Source organism: Parasteatoda tepidariorum, chromosome 9 (assembly GCF_982258835.1).
Source record: "Parasteatoda tepidariorum strain Cologne lab strain chromosome 9, Ptep-v5.0, whole genome shotgun sequence".
Classification (NCBI taxonomy): domain Eukaryota; kingdom Metazoa; phylum Arthropoda; class Arachnida; order Araneae; family Theridiidae; genus Parasteatoda; species Parasteatoda tepidariorum.
In genome coordinates this window covers 60,117,648-60,137,884 of record NC_141763.1, presented here as the reverse complement: position 1 = coordinate 60,137,884, position 20,237 = coordinate 60,117,648, and the positions used below count along the sequence as shown (strand labels likewise).

Below are 20,237 nucleotides of genomic sequence, written 5' to 3'. Positions count from 1 at the left end.
TCTTTTTGGATTTAGATATTTTTAAAAATATTTTTGTCGAAATGTTCTGACGAATTGAGATCTCAATATGCTTTTAGCTTTAAAATATTCAATTAATTTAGCAATTATCTTTTTAAGAAATTAATCTCAAATCAGTTTTCCATTTCTCTTGTCACGAAGTTATTCTTAAATTAAATTCGCAATTTTCTTATAATGAAATTATTCTTGAATAAGTTTGTAATTGTCTTGTTGCGAAATTATTCTTGAGTTGAGTTTTCAATTGTCTTGTTACGAAACTATTCATGAATTAAGTTTGATTACTAAAAAATTATGAAAACCGCTTCCTTAAAACTATTTTCTTCAAGTTTGGAGCCGTTGTATAGTTAATATTTATTTGTATTAATTTTTTCTCACAATATAATTTTAAAATCGAACATTCTGAATAATCAGTAAGTAAAATAAAAGCGATGATGATTTTTAAAATGTAGAAAAATATCTTCAAATCCATTCATATGACTTTTAAGTAATATATAGGATTCCCAGAAAACGAGAGAAGAGATACTTATAATTTTTTTCAAATCCTTAATCCCGATTTTTATCATAAAAATCACTTATATTTTTGATAGCAAATATTATTTCATATAGTTTAGATTAACTTACTAACGTGTTGAAATCTTGACTTCCAAACCTGCACAACTTTCTCAAAAACTGAAGCACTCAAATTTTAATTGGTGCTCTGTGTTGGACGACAATAAAAATTTCAATTGTTTAATGACGCCTACCAGCAGAAATTACCTTAAAATATAATTTAACATCAAAGGAATTTTTGAAACTTTACGTCTACAAAGAGTGCTCTAATCTTAATTAGTGATGATGATGTAAGTTGTATCTGTATCTTTATTCGACATAGATAAACCTCTTTTGAAAGAAATGATCATATTCTTTGTTTCAAGAGCGACATTTTTAATTTTTTTTTATTATTGAATTATGTATTCTAATTATAATATTTTTAAAAAAAAATTTAAATCAATGTTTTTCGCTTTTTTAATGGAGCGTTTTTGTTTTCCTTTTGCGCCGAATGCACACTTTTTACCATTACTCTATGATAACTTCTTTCTTTCAAAATTTGGAAACATGAGTTTCTCTAAAAAGTAATAACAGTTTATGTTAATTTTTAAAATCAAGAAGCAAAGTTTATATAAATTATTATTTAAAAAGAGAGAGAGAGAGTTTTTTATTATCTCAAACTGCGTAGTTTTTGGCGAACTGACACAAGACACACTTTATGTAAAATACAAGTTTCATTTAAGGACCTCCGTATAAACTTTTTATCTCGAATTCTATTTCACCTCCGTAACCAATTTAGATTTCTTTTCCTAATGCCCACCTGTGTTAACATCTATCAATTTTTTAGTTTGTAGGATTTTTTTCTGATGTAGAGCTACAAAATGCTTTAAAAGTTCCTGTTTAAGTAAGTTCACGTAGTTCCACAAACAATATCCCATTTCACTATTTCCTGAAAATAAAGATAACACTTTTCAATAATTACATTGCCATTTTTTTCGAACGAAATTTTTCTTATATTGCCAATTACTTACTTTTGAAGTCATTGAAAATCTTCAAATTAAAAGTGAATGAAAGTCTATAGAAATGATAAATAGACTAGCTGTTTTTAAAGAATTTTCGGATTATTGGAAAGAGATCTAGACTGACTTGATCAAGCTCTTACTTTTAATTAATCTTCGTATTTATTGATTTTTTTGTTTAATATGTTAATATTTACTTTTAATAATAGGTTAATATTTTAGTTAATATTTTTTATTTTTATATTCACGAATTATCAAACAGTCTCACTAGTTCAAGGGTCTAAACTTAAATAAGCTAATTAACCGCTGCAAATGATATTTTAAATTATTCAGGAAAGGTAGGATGTTTTTTTAGATTAGATAAATTGCGTTTGAACTCGACAAAGTGAAATATTATTTGCACTGATTAATTAGTTAACTTAAATGGAGGCTCTCAAACCAAATAGATTCTCTAATGGTGTGAGAAAATTCGAATGTAAAATTAAGGTGAATATTAAGATTCTTTCACTAAGAATGTTTTTGAGAATAAATTCTTCTATTTTTATTCCCGGCGACCTTAGGTTTTGTGCTAAATTGCATAACTAATCTTTTCTAATAATTAAACTACATTAAACATATCAATTGAATAAAATGTGTTGGTTAAATTAATATATATAAAGAAATTGAAGCTAAAAATTTTTTTAAAGAAAAGTATTTGTAACTAAAAGCTGAAGTTTTTTGAAATGTTCTAAATTGCATAATTATTCGTTTCTAATAATTAAACTGCATTAAAGATGTTAAGTAATAATCTTTATTTTCTGAAAAGTCTGAAGCCTCAACCTTTATTTTTTGAAACTAAAATATTAAATTATTTTTATTTTATTAAACAGCACTTGTTCGCAAGAGGGAAAAATTTTATATGTTTCAAAAATTTATAATTTATTTTTCCTGATAAACTCAATAATAATTAACTGATACGACAATATCTTCTTATCTTTTATGCTATCTATATAGCTTTGTATGGTAGATTAACGTCAGTATTTCAATGAAAATATTAACGCTAACATCTTGATTAGCCTCGTTTTTATACATTTTATTTTAGAAAAAAATTTTAATAATCAAAAATTTCTTTTCCTGAACTGAAAATTAAATGTAATAGTCAAATAAAAACTAAATAATACACTAAATTTCTTTAAAAACATAAGTTCTGTTGTGAGATGATATTCAAAACTAAGAGCTTGTTGCTCTAAGTTTTTATCAAAATGCTTAGTAACTAAGTTTAAAAATATTGAAATGCTAAATTATTTATCTCTGTATTAGAAACATTTTAACTACAAGAAATTAATTCCTTATGTAGTTGGTCCAAGTAGTTTCAATATTATGCTTGTAAAAACAAAAAATAATTAAAATTGACATTAGGTAATTGATACAGTGTAATGTTACGCATTAAAGCCCGTGATAACTAATGAGATAAGCTTTAACATGATTTCATCTCTAGTTCTAGTAGAACTCTTTTGTCATTGCACAATGAAAACTTATTCATATGTTGCAAACATAAGGTTTATTATTTAGAAGGGGCTAAGATTGTATATAGGGGGGGAAGGGTGCAGCCTTCTTGTATACTTTTGGAGACAGGTGTGAACCTGATTGGTTAAACATTCTTATAGATAAAAGCTATTGTATGACTAATTGATATTCTTGAATATTTGCTATACATCTCAAAAAAAGTATATACCATTTAGTCTTAGAACTTCGTCTAAGAATCATTTCGTGGTGAAGAAATATTTGTTGTAGAAAATTGTGAGCCGTACAGTGAACTTTCGAAGAATACGAATTATATGTTACAGGACGCTATAGGGATACTTGACGTCTTCTACCTCTGTGTTGTAAAGGTAAGCACATTTAAACGATATTTTTCTATTTATTTGTGAATCTTGAACTATTTAATATTCTTTTTTCATCTGGTTAACATGAGAATTTCAGAACTATCAGTGAGTTTTTTCCCCTGTATAAGCCATTTTAATGCAATTAAAACTATTTAAAGTACAATTTTGCAGTAAATTTTTGCTTTTAATAAACTAACTTCTCTTTTGAATTTATTTTGGTAGCAGAGTATCTAACTTAAGCTAAGTTTTAATAAATTTATTTACCTCTTTTTGCTAAATAAATTCGAATTAATGTGGTTTATTCTTAAATTCATTTTTATAGAAATAGATTTTATTCAGAAAATAGAAAATACATATCAAGCTTATATTTTACCTATGATTTACAATTTCATAAAAGGTAATTTTTAGTATTTTCAGTTATTTGCCACTTTTATTTCAAATGTTAGTAGATTTTGAAACTCGTTAATCATTTAATTTTTTAAATTTAATTCTTTTAAAATATCATTGATTTTTTCTCTAATTTTAACACAATTTGTTTTCATCACTGTTGCGGAATGTTAGTAAATTCTGATATTTTTTTCAGATTCGGTATTTTTTCATTTTCGATTTTTTTATTTTCTACTTTTTATTTACTTCTTACATTTTAAAACAATGCTAGTTAAGGAATTTTTTAAGGCATCATTGCTTGTAGGTATTTCATTTTTTAGGAACTGATTCGAAATTAAAAACTAATATATAGTCTGTAAATTTGATAATTTAGTCATTTCCAGATTTGACTTTCTTTTAATGAACTTTTTTTTTTTGAAAAATATGTAAGGATTTTTAAATTTATTCTGTCGACCTGAAAGTCCAATGTTAGTAGCGTTGTTTTCTAAGTGTTTTACGTAAATTTAAAGTTTAAAAAAAAAGTCAACATTTAAAGTTTTTTGCTTTAAATCATCATCAAATAAACGCTGATTTTTGCTAAATTAATCATGTTATTTTCTTCATTAGAAATTTAAGAGGTCAAATTTATTTTCATGAATACAAATTTTTATTACATTGTTTCAAGTAAGGTTTCCACCATATAAACTATGAGGCTATTTTATTAATGTGAAATAAACATGTAGAAAGCTATATTAAGAGTTTTTATTATCAGAATCAAATAGGACAAAATTAAAGAGGTATTATTAATTTCGTTCAAGCATGAAAGTTTGACTAGAGTAAGTCAATAAATGGATATTTTTTAGTGCTGTAAAATAGTTAATTTCATTTTTTATAAAAGAATTATGTAAAATCAAATTATAATTATTACATACATTGTAAAAGAACATTAAAAAATTTCTGATTTTTGCGTAAATTGGAAAAGATAGTATTCAAAATAAATTTTTTATAGAAAGTTTTATTATAAATTTTTAAATAATTTGATAATATTATGTTACAAGTTATGTCTAGTAATGATGAAAAAAAATTACAGCGTAATTGCCTTTTAGTGATGTGATATGATCAAATAAACTTTTGAAAGCTATGTAGTGTTTATCAGGCGTTCCTTTTTCATGCTTGGCGACTGTAATTACTTTATTTTTAAGTATATTTACATATATGATTTAACTAAAATGCATATACTTAATGTAGTATCTGTTATATCTAAGATTTTGTTTTAATTATGTACAGACAATATGTAGCATATTATTTCTAGTGGGTTAAATATTCTCATGAGTTAAATAAACCTTAGCTTTATTTAACTTATAAAAATCAAAGAAAAGAGAGGAAGGCGAGCAGATTATGCTTACCAATTAAGCATTTATAAAATCTAGAGAAAAAGTTTCGATTCCTTAGGTGAGCACACATCTTTATGGTTAAATTCGAATTTATCGTCTATTTTTACTTAAATTTATTTTTAAACCAAAGAGGGGGTTTGTGTATCTAGATTATAATTTACCAGTGATTTACAATTTCGTAAAAAATTATTTGCCACTTTTATTTATAATGTTAGGAGATCTAGGTTAGAATTGAAGGTTATGCATTGTTAAAAACTACTACTCTCTTTAGAATATGCAAAAAGAAAAAAAATTAAAATAGTATTCAGATATTACTACTATTTTATTTAATTCTCTCCGTTTGTATTACATTGTCATTTTTGTTAGGTTTAAATATATTGATCATTCTTAATCAGTTTAAAATTACTTTTAATATCTTCGGCAATTTAAAACTCTTTAAATTTATAAAGTGGGTCATCAGACTTTTAAAGAGATTCTTTAGCTTCAGCATTAAAATTTTATTGATTTGACATTTTATTCATTAAAATTTTATTGATTTGATTGAATTTTTTTCCATCACTGTTACAGAATGTTAGTAAATTCCGATATTTTGTTCAGATTCGGTATATTTTGTTTGAAGTGAATTTTTTCATTTTCTGATTTTTCTTACATTTTGAAACAATGCTAGTTAATGACAGACTTCTTACATTTTGAAACAATGCTAGTTAAGGACAAACTTCTTACATTTTGAAACAACGCTAGTTAAGGACAATGCTAGTTAAGAGCAGACTTCTTAAATTCCTCTTTTAGAAATTGTTTCGAAATTAAAAACTATTATATAATTTATAAATTTGATAATTTAGTCGTATCCAGGTAAATCGAGTGAAATTAGTGAAATTAGCTACAATAGTGAAATTAGCTACAATAATTTAAACTTAACGTTATAGTGCACATTTATTGTTATTTCTCGTCTGTGTGCTTCATTATTAATGATAGGGTTTATTTCTTCATAATTAAAAAAAAAACGAATTTTAAGGCAATGTGACACTTTTTTAAAAATATTAGTTGATATTAAACTTTTTTTTCTTTGAAATATGGAAGGATTTTTAAATTTATTTTTTCGCGCAGAAATTCCAATGTTAGTACCGTTGTTTTCGACATGTTTTACGTAAATTTAAAGTTTAAAAAAAGTTGATATTTAAATATTTTTTTAAATCATCAACAAATGCCACTACTTTTTGCTAAATTAATCATATTATTTTCTTCTTTAGAGAAATTATGAAAATTAAATTTTTTTAATGTAAGCACAACTTCTTATTACATTGCTTTGAATAAGTTTCCACCATTTAAATTACGAAACTATTTTATTAATCTGAAATAAACATGTAGAAAGCTATATTAAGAGTTTTTCATTATGGAAATCAAACTGGACAAAATTAAAGAGGTATTATTAATAACGTTCCAATAAGAAAGTTTGACCAGATAAAATTGATAAATGGATATTTTTAGTGCTGTAAAATAGTTAATTTCATTAATAATAAAAAAAGATGTCAAATAAATTTATAATTGTTATATACATTGTTAAAGAACATTAAAAAAATGTCTGGTTTTTACCTAAATTACATAAGATAGTATTCAAAGGAATATACTTCATTGGAAGAGCCTTGAAATATGTTATTTTATAATTTAATCAACCAATATGTAAAATCGCAGTAGAATGAGAATTTTTAAGAGCAATAGAGTTTACTATAGTGATAATCTAACATTTTTTTAAATAAAACTACTCCATTTAAATTTAAAATACATCATTGTGGAAATTGCGGTAATTACTGAGAGAATAAGTGTGTTTAAAACTACAAGAATATGATAATATTTGTTCGTGTTTTTGAATCTATACAAACGCAAGATATAAACAAGAGATACTGGAAATTTCTGCCGAGGAGCTTTAGTGATAATTTTGCTATTGGTCTATCTTAAAATTAAATATTTGGTCTGTTCCATAATATATTAGATATACATCTAGGTGTAATTTGATTATTCATTTTCACCAAGATTTATTTCAAAACCAAACAGTCTGTGCAAGAGTTATACAGCGATGGGGCTCTCTAAAGTTAATGTTAATATTCCAGCCAATCACTTTTTAGTACATCTAGGTTAGAATCGAAGGTTATGCGTTGTTTAAAATTATTACTTTCCATAGAGTATGCAAAAAGAAGAAAAAATTTTAAATTGTATATTGCCATTTTTGTGGTATGTTGTCATTTTTGTTAGGTTTAAATATATTAATAATTCTTAATTAGCTCGAAGTTACGTTTAATGCCTATGAAGATTTAAAACTCTTTAAATATATAAAATGGGTCATTATACATTTTAAGAGAAACTTTAGTTTCATATTTAGGACATTTTAAAATCTCAGAACTATATAATTTAAAGTAGTGATAAGCCAAGTGTTAATTTTTTTAAAAATAAATTTAGGTATAAATTGAAAGTTGCATGTTGTTAATCACTATTTTGATTCCTTTAAAGTGTGCAAACGTAGAAATTAATTTATTCTAAGCAAAATTTTAAATCATTTAGAGTTTAAACACCTCTCTAGATTTTCATTTGTTTCAATTTGTGTTTTTGCCGTTTTTTTTTAATCCCAGATAGAAGAGATATTTTAATATCAGTTACGACCTTTTTTATAAAGCCCTACAAGCTTTATAAATAATTAGCAAATAAACCATGTAAGCTTCGTGCTGTGTTAAATTTACCTATACCAGTTTACGCACTGTGAGGTTCGAATTAAGCTTGCATAAACAACCTTTTTATTTCAAGATTGAATCTGCCTTTAAAAATAAGACTAGGAAAGACTTCTGAAATTGGAAATGAATCATCATACACAAATTAAGAGTAGCAAGCGTTCACAAATCAAGTCTAAGTTCTTTATCTAAAGGTTTACTTTAGAATTTATGGCTATCGCTGAAACAGGGTTAATTTGCGCAGGTTCTTATATACTTTATTTAATACTTTAAAAACGAAGGTTGGCCTGTTAATTAATTTATAACAGAAAAAAAGTAGTTTTTGAGAGCATGAAAGAAATCTTGAATGACAAAATGGTAAAAACACAGTTTATTGTAATCACAATAAACTCTGTTTTTACGGTTTTACTGTTTTCAACTCTTAAGAGCGGAAAAATTAGAATTTTTTTGGGGGGCTTTTTGTATGTCTTTATTTCTAGGTTAGAGTTGAAGGATTTAAAAATATGATATGAAGGATTTGGATTTTGAAAATATGATAGTAATAATATTGAACACTAAAGTAGATGGAAGTCATTTTTGGATTAGTTAGGACACTGATCATATTATAGACCAAATATATGTTAATCGGGGGAGTTAGGTAAACAAGGCACAAGATTCAAAAACAGCAAATTAATTTTATTTAACCATCATAATCAAAGAATAAGCATCAAAGTGAGACACAAGTATTCTACAATAAAAATTAGAGAAAATCTTGTAAAATAGTATCATAATAATGTTTTGCCTCGTGAAACAGGGAAAGCCTGAGTACTTACAATTAGTTTGTTAAGTAGCCCGAGAGAAAAATATGTTTCTCAAAGTGAGTAAAGGGAAAATTATAAAATGTTAATACATACGTCAGATCTAAATGTAGAACACTTGAGATTGAAATATAAAAAAGATGAAGTGATTTATTAAGTATGAGAAGGCGTTTAGTTTCAAATATTAAATAAGAAGATTTAGATAAAGGAATAACATAAGAAGGTAAAGTTTAGGATATTTATGTTACCATCTAAGAAATAATAAAATATTTATATGCAGTACTTTCTCTGTGATAGAGACACACTTGAAATGAAAAGAGTAAAATTTTTAATCTTAATAATCAATGTATAAAAGTAATATGAGTTGTAAAATATACACTTTTTTACACATGATGATAGTTTTTAACACAATTAAAATGTTAAAATGTTATCGGACAAACAAATTCCTTTGTAGAGATTGGATCTTCCTTTTTAGCAGTTTAATGACTTAACAGTTTTATTAGTTCAAAGTTATTAATTTGAAGATCACGCTAATGTTTTTAACTAAGAAATATTCTTCTTCATTATATCAAAATTTATGAAATATTTTTTGTCTCAAAATCATGTCAGTCATTTTGTTTCAAATTTTAGACTGTTGTTTAGGAGATAATCTTAGTTAATCTTGTTTAAATATTATATATTATGAATAAATAAAATATTATATTATTAAGTATAAAGATATATTTCCATTAAAACTTGAATAAAATTTTTTGACAAATTATTTTAATGTTACTTAAACCAGAAATTTGTCATTACTTTTTTTAGAATTTTAGATTTTTGTTTAGGAAATAATATTAGGGAAGGTAATTTAGTACGTTTGTACGATTTTATATTTCAAAGTATAAAGACAAATTTTAATTGAACTCTTTTTTGAATTTCGTGAGTGCAATATATTAAGTGTTTGACCACAGAAATGTTGTAAGACTTTTTTTCTTTTCATTTAAATTTTAAGGAGTTGTTTAATTAATTATGTCAGTAATGATAATTAAAATGTATAATATTATATTATACAGTAAACTATAAAATATGTTTTATCGAAAATTTTACTTAAATTTTATGAAAACCTTTTTAGGATTTTTTGCCTCAGAAAAATGTCGATTATTTTTTTTCTTCGTTTCTTCAAATTTTGGAATGCAGTTTAGAAAAAGATGTTAGAAATGTTATTTAGAATATTTGATATTATATTATATAGTAAAGTATATAAATTTGTTTTAAATAGTTTTTTAATTAAAAGTTAGGAAAGTTTTGGATATTTTTATCTCAGAATCTTTTTTATTATCTTGTTTCAAATTTTAGACTCTGATGTAGGGAATAATATTAATTAAGTGTATTTAAAACGCTTGGCATTTTATATTGTAAAGTATGAAAATGTTTTTAAAAGAAAATTGATGAAATCGTTCTATAATGAGTTTTAACTCAGAAGTTTAAAAGCCTTTTTGCATTGAAATTTCAGGCTGTTAAGAAATAAAGTTATATATAACAAATTTTGAAAAATTTTGTATGCAACTGATTTAGGAAAACTTTATAAATAAGAGTGATTAAAACTTTTTTATAATGTTCTTATATCACTGACGCCCGGTGGCTTTGTGGTAGCGCTTCGCACTCCCGTGCCACAGGTCCGGGGTTTGATCCTCGGTCCGGACAAGGTTGACTTAGCCTTTCATCCCTTCAGTGGGTGGATAAATGAGTACCAAGCATGCTTGGGAACTAAACACTGGGGCTTCAGAGTTCGGCTGACCACCTAACCCGAGCATCTGCTCCTGCTCCCCAGAGCCCAAGATCAAGAAAACTGAGATGGGCACAGTAGGCCTTGGACCTCTAAGGGCTGTCGCGCCACTGAGTTTAGTTTCGTTTATATCACAGAATCTTGTTTTTTTGTATCAAGACTGTGATTTAGGAAATGAAGTCTATTTGTTCAAAATTTTGGCAAAATTCAGGCAAAATGAGAGTTAAAAAGTTTCCTGCAAACTCATGCATAACAGATTTTTACTTGTTTTTTCTCTTTTTGTCCCCTGTTTTACGTTTTTTAATTTTTACGTAACTTTTTTTAAAAGAGTAACACACATATTTCCTGTAATAAATCTGGACAATATCAAATTTTTTTTAAATGCTTTTTCTTCTTGGACATATCTTGGATAGCTGATGAAATGCTTTAAAATTAGATTTTAATTTAATAAAATTCATTTGCAATGATTATAGTCACCAAGACTTAGAAACAATTTAGACAAACATGTAAAGCCTAATAATAGTTCCGTGGTAATTTCAAACGCCGGCAAAGATAGATAAGATTTGCTTAAGACAATTGTTATTATCCGAAAACTTTGAATATCGAACGAATCTATATCTCCTTGGGTTTGTACAAAGCAATTTATATTTAATAAATGAATTACATTCAAATTACTCAAAAGATTGTTTCATCGACAATTGACAGGACAAGAAGTGTACTTAAAATCTTTATTTAGTATGAATTTCTTTAATAAGAATGAATCTGCACTTATTTTATAAAATAGTTTGAAATATAAATACTAAATGTAAGGTAAGAGGCATTAAAAGAATTTTCTGCTGAACAAAAATTATGCAATTAACATTTTGAATTTAAAGTATCAGGGTTCCTGAAATTTGCAATTTTTCTAAAATAATTGAAATTAGTAAACAAATAAAAAAATTTAAATTTGTAAATAAGTCATAGAGAAAAATTGCAAATATAGGAATTATTAAAAAAATAAATTAAGAACTTTAAATAATAACTGATTTAGTAAATCATTGACCTGATTAGTAATATGTTAGTAATTAATCAACATTTCGACCTTATTTTCAATTATGAATTTGCTCATTGCTAAGTAGTAAATAATTTAATAAATAAACTTTTATGCACCCATTTTTAATTGTACCCTTTTTTTATTTTCAGACTTTGAATAATACCTTACATCATGACAACTTGCAGTCGCTCAAGGTGTTTTGAAATTCGAAATTCGTATCGTAGAATTATTTTTGAAACTCCAGAGAAAATCAAGAACATCCAGGACCTAAGCACGTTGAAGGCTGGGACAAATGCACCTACAAGAAGTGCCAGTGCTACAAATAAAAGACGCATCAATCGCAAACAGAGAGCTCTTGTATGCCGTCCACGTGAAGAAGAGGCATCGCATAAATCTGTACGAAATAATGAGTTCGATGGTTTTGAGGACTGCATTCTGTGCTTAAACACCGAATTTGACTGGCCACATCTCTTGCCATGTGGGCATATTTTTCATAACGTGTGTGTATCCAATTGGTTAAAACACAATGATACTTGTCCTGTATGTTTCCGAAATTGGGAAAACCAGGTTCATACCAATCAAGTACCTAACTCTTATTCTGATGATGACATACATAGAAATCCTATACCTGAGAGTTTGGCTACGAGCGTACACGTGCCTTCCACCGGAGTTAAGGATGCTTCAGAATCGGATTACCATAGGCCAGCAGACAAAGTTCATAGTGTACTCAAAGGACGAGTTAAAAGGCCAATTTACCGTAGAAGAAAAGTTATAGCCCGGCAATCGATTGAACAACTGGCACTTAAGAAGGAAATATTGGATAGTGTCTTTCTGAAGAACTGTGTTCCAGTATGTGCTGTTTCTAAAGTGCTGTCACCTGATGAACCACAGTCCAGTGATCCTGATATCATAATTGATGGTGAATTCATATTAATTGATAGTACTGATTCTATTGCCATTTTTGAGGGAGATGCAATACACGACAATGTAGACTTTGAGAATCTCAGAGAAAGTGTTTAAACATTATTTTAGCTAATAGTTCACCTATGATTTGAGTATTATCAACGGTATTTTTTTCTGAAAAATTGTATAATTATTTTTTTCATGTTTTCATTTAATTTTTTCATTTAATTTTCATTTAATTGACAAGACACTGTGATTAATTTTTATTGCGTGTTACTTTTATAGGATTGTAGATGAAATTCATATCATTGTTAAAAGAATGAAATTTTAAATAAAATTTTACTATTTTATATTTTATACTTATTCAATCAAGCAAAAAAATTAAAAACTGAAGGGATATTTATTTTTTCCTTTGATAAACTAATAGGAAATTATTATGTTATTTAAAGGGAGTTTGAAGATACATTATCAAGCTTTAAATGTCATGAAATTTCAGAGGGAGTCAAAAATCTAAAATCATGTATGCACACATGTTGTGTTTCAAGAGATGTAAAAACAGAATAAGTTTCATATAAAAGAAGACTTAGAGAATTAGATTAAATAATAACTTATAGGAACTATAAAATTTAGATTTGTTATACAAAACTAATTATTGATTTTAAGGTTGTTATTGCAGAAAACTCTTGCCTTTAGAAAAATGGATCTTTAAAACAAAATCTTAAATTTTTGAATAACTACAAGTAAGTGAAGTTTAAAAACCACAAGTTCAATCGATTGTTTGATAAACTTTCCAAATTTGCTCATACTCTTGACAGAAACTTTTAATTTTCCTAGAAAGATATTTTAATGCCTAATATTTAAATTTTTCAAGTTACATAGAAGTAAATAATTGTTTAAAAAAAATACATTTCATAACCCACCTGATATTGTTCGAATTGTTTTTGATGTTTGAATGAAGAAAATGACGTATATTCATTCACTATATATATATATATATATATATATATATATATATATATATATATATAAATTTCATGCAATCTCATTTCCGTCAGAAATGAGAATGCTCTATCCTAGTTGTTGCAGTTTAATTCTTCAATTATAAATAATCAGATCAATATTTCGCTTGTATTTCAATCGATTAAAACTAATTTTAAATCCCTGAAATACAAGCATTAAAAACAATGAGTCTTGCATGCGTTAATCAATTTATATAAAGGTTTATGTAATTCTAAATGTAAATAATTAAGTGAAATGATTACTGAACTGCACTTTTAAGAAATTCGAATAGTGTGAATTTTTATACATTAGTCATTATTGCAGATTAATGAGCTAAGAAAAAATTTTATTACATAAATGGTGTTTTAACTTATATATATATGGTAACCTATATTGTGTAAATTTAAAAACAAGGAAATTAAGGGGAGTCGGTAGGGCATTTATTAATGATGCTAAAACTGACGTTTTTTGATGAAACATTTCTAAGAAACTTCTAATGATATCGCTTTGGAATATTTTTTGCGATATTTGTAATTATATCAGTTATATGTTGTGATAATGTTTTATCGTTAACCGGAATACTTTTCGAATTATGAAAGAATTTTGATGAATCTTCTTAAATAATTTAAAGTTTTCATTTCCGAATTAATTGATTGATTTAAAGATCGTCTTTAGATATATTTCTGTCCTACAAAAAAGAGCTGAAGTGAAATTTAAACGATATTTTCAAACGCATGCTATTAATTAACTATAAGACATCGAATAAATAATAGTCTTTAACAACACTTTTATCTTTTAAGAAAATAGATTTTAATGAACACAGCTTTATTTTCTTAAAATACATCCTTAAGTTTACTTTTAAAAGTCTATAATAAAGTAAATAAATAAAAATTTTAATAAAGGAAAGAAAGTTCAATATTTCAACATATTTATTCAAAATTACAATAAACTCATTTAACACTAGATAGTCCAAGGAAATCATTTTGACTGCTTTTTAATTTCAATTAGAAAAACAATGATGACAATATTTCTTAGAATTTTGTGCCTTTTTGTACTATATAAAATTTTTTTATATTTTTTATATATATTATATATATTTTTTATATTATATTTCTTTTATTTACTAATTACTTGTTATATAACTGAAAATAATATCAAAAATATTAAAAATTAATTTTAAAAGAAATTTCTTTATACATTGTTCATTCGTTCACAATGCAGTCATTGGGCACTATTGGTATTTCAGTCTTTCTGGTGTTAAATGGGCAAACAAAGTTTACGTACGCAAATATTTATCCTAATTAACCAGATGGAAACTCCGTAATTTCAGCTTTTTGGAAAACGAGGAAATCAAATAAACTTTACAGTGAAAATATGTTTTTCCGAATGTTATACTATTTCAAATGTTAAATCGGTTAAACATATATATATATATATATATATATATATATATATATCACACAATATTTCTATCAAAGCATAAATGGATTAAAAAAAACAAAAAAATACATGCTAAGAAAAAATTATTCAACAATCAATAAGTAGAATCATTCTCTTACCATTTAAGTTTATAATCTGCTACAAAGGTACATTTCCACTTTTAAAGCACTTTTTTTTAAATATTGACTTTTAATTTTGTAATTTTCAATTTAAAACAATATTTCAAAATTGTTTGTTCCATTCTTTCTTCAGTTCTTGCTAAGCCACCTGCATTAAAGGAGAACTAATAATGCAATGACGGATAGAATAAAAAAAAGTGAACAGTAATAATGCTTGTAAGTTAAGAAAATATTTACCAGTAGAACATTTCGAAAGTAATACACTGCAAATATTTTTTTTAATGATAAAGCGAAATCAAAATATTATAAGTATTTAATTTCGCGATATCATTGAAAAGAAGGGGGAAAATAAAATTAAAAAGCAGAATTCGTTTATTAGTCACCAAAGGTGCTTAACTTCTCTTCTTAGGAAACATGCAGTTTTGAGGTAATCAGCAGTTTGTTAACACCTGTTGCTCCTTCTTTCAAAACTAATGATTTTGGACAGAGTTAAGGGGAACGTATTTCCCCCTTCCTATCTTTTAACTATCAGTGAGTTTCAGTTAAGAAAACGCCATTCTGAAAAATCCGGGGATGAAAGGCCATGAATTCTGCGACACTGTCCGAATGATAGGGATATGGCCGACTGACAATAATACTTAAGTTTTCTGTGTCCCTCAAGCGGTCAACTTTAAATGCAAAATCTACAATTCATCTTTGCACTTGAAATTTTATGTTTTGTAATTTAAAGCAATGAATTACGATATTTTTTAATTGTTATTTAATTAAAATTAAATGAGGTACACCGACTGTTACTTATAATGATACTTATAAAATCAAAGTACTTTTATCTCAACTTTTTATGGTCAAATTCACAAGAACGGAAGCATTACTTTATCAAAACATGATACAACTGTTCTTTAATAAATTTATTATCGCTGTTTTTTTTTTTAAATCAAGTTTTGTTGGGTATACAGTTAAAATAGTGAAAAATTTTGCTTTTTCTTATCTGAATAGCTATAAATTTATATTCTCTTTAAGTATTGAAGGCCTAGGAATAACACGAAAGGAAAGAAAAAATTACAGGCGTAAATTATATTTCATAGAGGTATCGAAAGAGTGAGAGTTAAAAAAAATTACGAATCAGGAAGAGTAATGGAATCCAAATAGAAACTGAGAATGAATTTTAAAAAAATAATAGAATGCTTATTATAATTTAATTTTAATGATCATTCCTTAAGGAAAATACATATTCAATACCCATGGAAAAAGACTCTATGTATTTTAGAATGAACGTTACAGCAAAGAAACAAAAAAAATAAGTAAACTTTCAGAAGCTTTTACATCTTTAATTTTAAATTTAAGGAATCAAACGAATGTGCTTATGTTTTTTAAACTCTTCTATTAATTAAAAAATGTAGTTCTTGTCTAATTAAAAAATTATAGAGAAATATAGTGTGAGTGTTGTAATCAATTTTACTATTGCTATTAATGGATTTGAAAATTTTAACTTGAAATTCAGTTCTCAGAACAGACATCATTCTGATAGGCAGGGAGCCAAGTATATAAATCATTAACAGCATGAATTCTTTTTATTAAATGGGAAAAATATTCGTCTGAAAAAATGCCATTCTGATAAAAAAATAATTATTTTTGTATTAAAATATAATCATATGGTATTTAAATCATTCATTCGATAGTTTTTCCATTCGTATGGTACCGGTTTCATGCAATTCCATTTTTCAAAATTATAGTTCTTATTACCACACATTTAATATAAAAACTAAAATTAAAAGTAGATGGAACCAAATGAATTGTAGTCCTTGTTTTATGTATCATGATAAAATATGCAACTTTTACCTCATTTACTTACTACCAAGCAGTATTTTAATAAAAATATTTTTTTGTAATATTACCAAAAATAAATACCAAAGCGCTTCAGTGAAAATTTTCGTGCATTTTGGTATCCCCATAAAGCCAGAAACATAGCTAATTTTACCATATTCTGGAATTTTTGACTTAACTTCTTTTCTCAGGGAGTTTATATTGAATTTTTTGTGGCTTAATTATTAGCACATTAATTTTTAGGGTATTTATTACTAAAGCAAGTGTTGAGTTTTCATTTTTTTACAGATTTTTTGGTCATATCAGTACTTTCATTTCTAAAATTAAATTCGATACATTTTTGTTTGTAAAAATGTGAAAATAGTTATACAAATGCTTTGATATATTTTAGTAATTCAATTTGAAATAAGGATTGCGTATAAAATTTTATTATTTTTAGATAGATGTGAAAATAACATTCCTAAGTTCTTAAAAACGCTTATCACTTTAACTTATATGACTTGCCTCTTATAGTTTATCCGCGACATTTTTTGTGAAACTGTCCTATGAAATAAAAACTTAACTGCTTCATTATAGTGTGGTGATTTTCCTTTAAAAAGGATATTAGCGTAGTTAAAATGCAAGTTCATCTTAAACTTTGAGTGTTTAAACATTAATTATTGATATCATTAATTATTAATAACAATAATTATTTTAAACATTAATTATTGGTAACATTTAAACGTAGAAAATTATATTTCATTTTATTATATTTTTTTTTATCAAAATGATTTTATGTAAACCATGAAGTTTCAAATGCAGCATGTGTATTTTTAAAATATCAAATTAAAAACGAATTATGACAGATATATTCAGTATTATGCAGCAACTACGTAATTCTACAATAATTTGCTTGTATTTAGAAATTTGAAAAAAAAAATATATGAATTTTATGGTTGACTTGAACTCGTTTTTTCTATACGTTAAATTTTAAATTAGTTATAGAGGGGACATAGAATTAGCAATGAAAAGTTTATCCCGCGTTATAGTGTCCTCTTAAGTGACATCTAGCAGGAAATAACCCCTTAGTTCACTGCATTTTAAACCAACACTCGCTGGGAGATCTGCCATGCGTAATGATTGATTACTTATTTAGTGCACCTTAAAAATGTGGGAATGTAGATAGATTGCAATGTTTTTTGTCAATAACACAATGACAGAAGACACGTGGATCTTAAAACTACAAACTTGAATAGATGGGTTGTGTTCGGGCTTAACAATCTTTAACACAGAAACACAAAAAACACGGAAACCTTCTTGGAATAGAAATAATTTCTTTGTTAAGGCCTGAAACCTGTGTGGTTTCAAAAAATAGGAATATCTGATTTAAGTAATTTATTGTCAAGTTTGATGGGGGGGTTTCTTCTGACTTTTTGTTCCTTGCAAGATTTTCCAATGATGCATTCATACTTTAGATTCATACTTTCTTCTTACTTTTTTGAAGGAAGAATGTTATTATACAGTAACAATAAACATTTTTCAACTGAGTGAAAGTAAATTCAGGAATTATGAATTCAATCCCCCGAACCATTTCTATTCATCATAGTTTTTCTTTCAATTTCAAGATATATGTATGGTCTTTTCCCAAAAATTATTTAGTTCAAATAGTAATAATGATTTAGTTTCCAGTGACGCTCGGGTGGTCTTTTTGTCATTCAAGATACATACAAATAGAATTATTAAAGTAAAATGATCTACATATAGAAATCAGAAATAGCATTTATTTTTCATAGAAAAAAATTAGTGATTAAATGAATTAAATGAATAATGAAATTATTTAATCTTTAAACCAACGGCATGTTTTTTTTAAATATCCAATTGCTTTAAGGCACGTTTTGAGATAAGATGAGATTTTTTACTAAATAGCGAAAGGAAAATATCATAAACAAAAGTTGTTTTATAAAAATTTATGGACTAATACTTAAATCTTAATACTTTCTATCTCTTTGTCTGTGTTTGAATATAGAAACGATTTTTATATTTATTATTCTATATTATTTATTCTCCCAAGAAAGCCAATATGCTATTATTGATTTAAAAAGATTAAAAAAAAAGTTTTTTTTTTAAACTGTTAATGTTATTTAACGTAACATAACGAAATAGAATATTTTGATATCGAAATTAGGAAGTATCCCATAATAAAAATTTTTGATTGTAGCTATAGATAGATTTTTGATAGGTATGAAAAATATATATTAAAATTAATTTACTACGCTTAGTAAAGAAATATAAAAATATATATATTTTTAAGGCTTTCAAATTTTTCGATTCATGTTATTCGGATATTGAAGTTTACAACATCGGCATGATTTGCTTGATTATTTTTCAAATAAAATATAAGAATAGAGTACATTACTCAATATTTTGATACGTAAAAAAATGCTTTTTATTAAAATGAAAATAAAGAAAAAAAACATGTCATATTTATACTAGTTAAAGCTTTTGATGAATTTTTCAAACAATGTAATTACGAATGATTTTAAGTTTTGCATAAATAAAAAATATTCTTCATTTTGTATAATTTATGGAACTTAAGATCCACAAAAAAATATTTTTCGTAAAAAAGAACTTAATTGGGATAATTATTACCTGATTATCTCAATAATTACAAAATATTCAAGTGAAATTTTTTTAGTTTTACCTTCTATCTGGTCCGAAACATATTGCTCATGGGCTGCAATAGTGGCACAACTCAAAAAACCTGCTTTTTGGATTAAGAACAGGTGTAAATATGAAAATACACATTCTTTCAGCAGCAATACTAGCACAACCCATAATTCAATTTGAAGGTAATCTTCGTTTAAGCAAACTGAAGCATTTCTTATGCATTTTCTTTAGAAATGAAAACTTTAAACCAACTTATCTCAAAACTTGATTTTTTGAGTTGTGCCGCTATCGCAGCCCATGAGCGATATGGTCACAATTTCTGACTTGTTTCTAACTTTTATTTTGCAAAACTTAATTGGGATATCTACTTCCTAATTATCCCGATAATTATTAAATATCCAAGTGAATTTTTTTTTAGTTTTTCTTATGTCTGGTTCGAAACACATGGTCAAAATTTGTGACTTTAATCTTGATAAAACCGTGTTTTTTTAGTAATACTGCCCTATTTGCTATTTACCCTGATAAATACAAAATATTGAAATGATATTTATTTTCTTTTTCCCTATGTCTGATAGGAATTAAATGGCCGAAATTTCAGACTTTAATTTTCTTAAAAACGTGCTATTTTGATATTTTTGCTAATTACTACGATAGTTAAAAATATCGAAATGAAAATTTGCTTATTTGTTTTCGTTTTTTTCCCTATATTTGATACAAAATTGGTCAACATTTGAGACTTTCGTCTTCGTAAATAAATGTTATTTAGTAATACTGCCATGTATGCTAATTACTCCCTGAATA

At 25.9% G+C, this 20,237-nt stretch overlaps 1 protein-coding gene across 1 annotated transcript; it reads left to right on the top strand.

Annotated features, from left to right (window-relative positions):
- The first annotated feature begins 3,219 nt into the window (after window positions 1-3,219).
- Window positions 3,220-12,690, top strand: LOC147804103 (uncharacterized). Its single transcript, XM_087151943.1, has 2 exons — window positions 3,220-3,436; window positions 11,655-12,690. The coding sequence occupies exon 2, from the start codon at window positions 11,677-11,679 to the stop codon at window positions 12,523-12,525; it is 849 nt and encodes a 282-aa protein (XP_087008069.1). The 5' UTR covers window positions 3,220-3,436; window positions 11,655-11,676; the 3' UTR covers window positions 12,526-12,690.
- Window positions 12,691-20,237: the final 7,547 nt, after the last annotated feature.

What these genes read in the sequence shown, in the direction of transcription:
- LOC147804103 (XM_087151943.1), top strand. Translation starts at nt 11,677, where the DNA reads ATGACAACTTGCAGTCGCTCAAGGTGTTTTGAAATTCGAAATTCGTAT.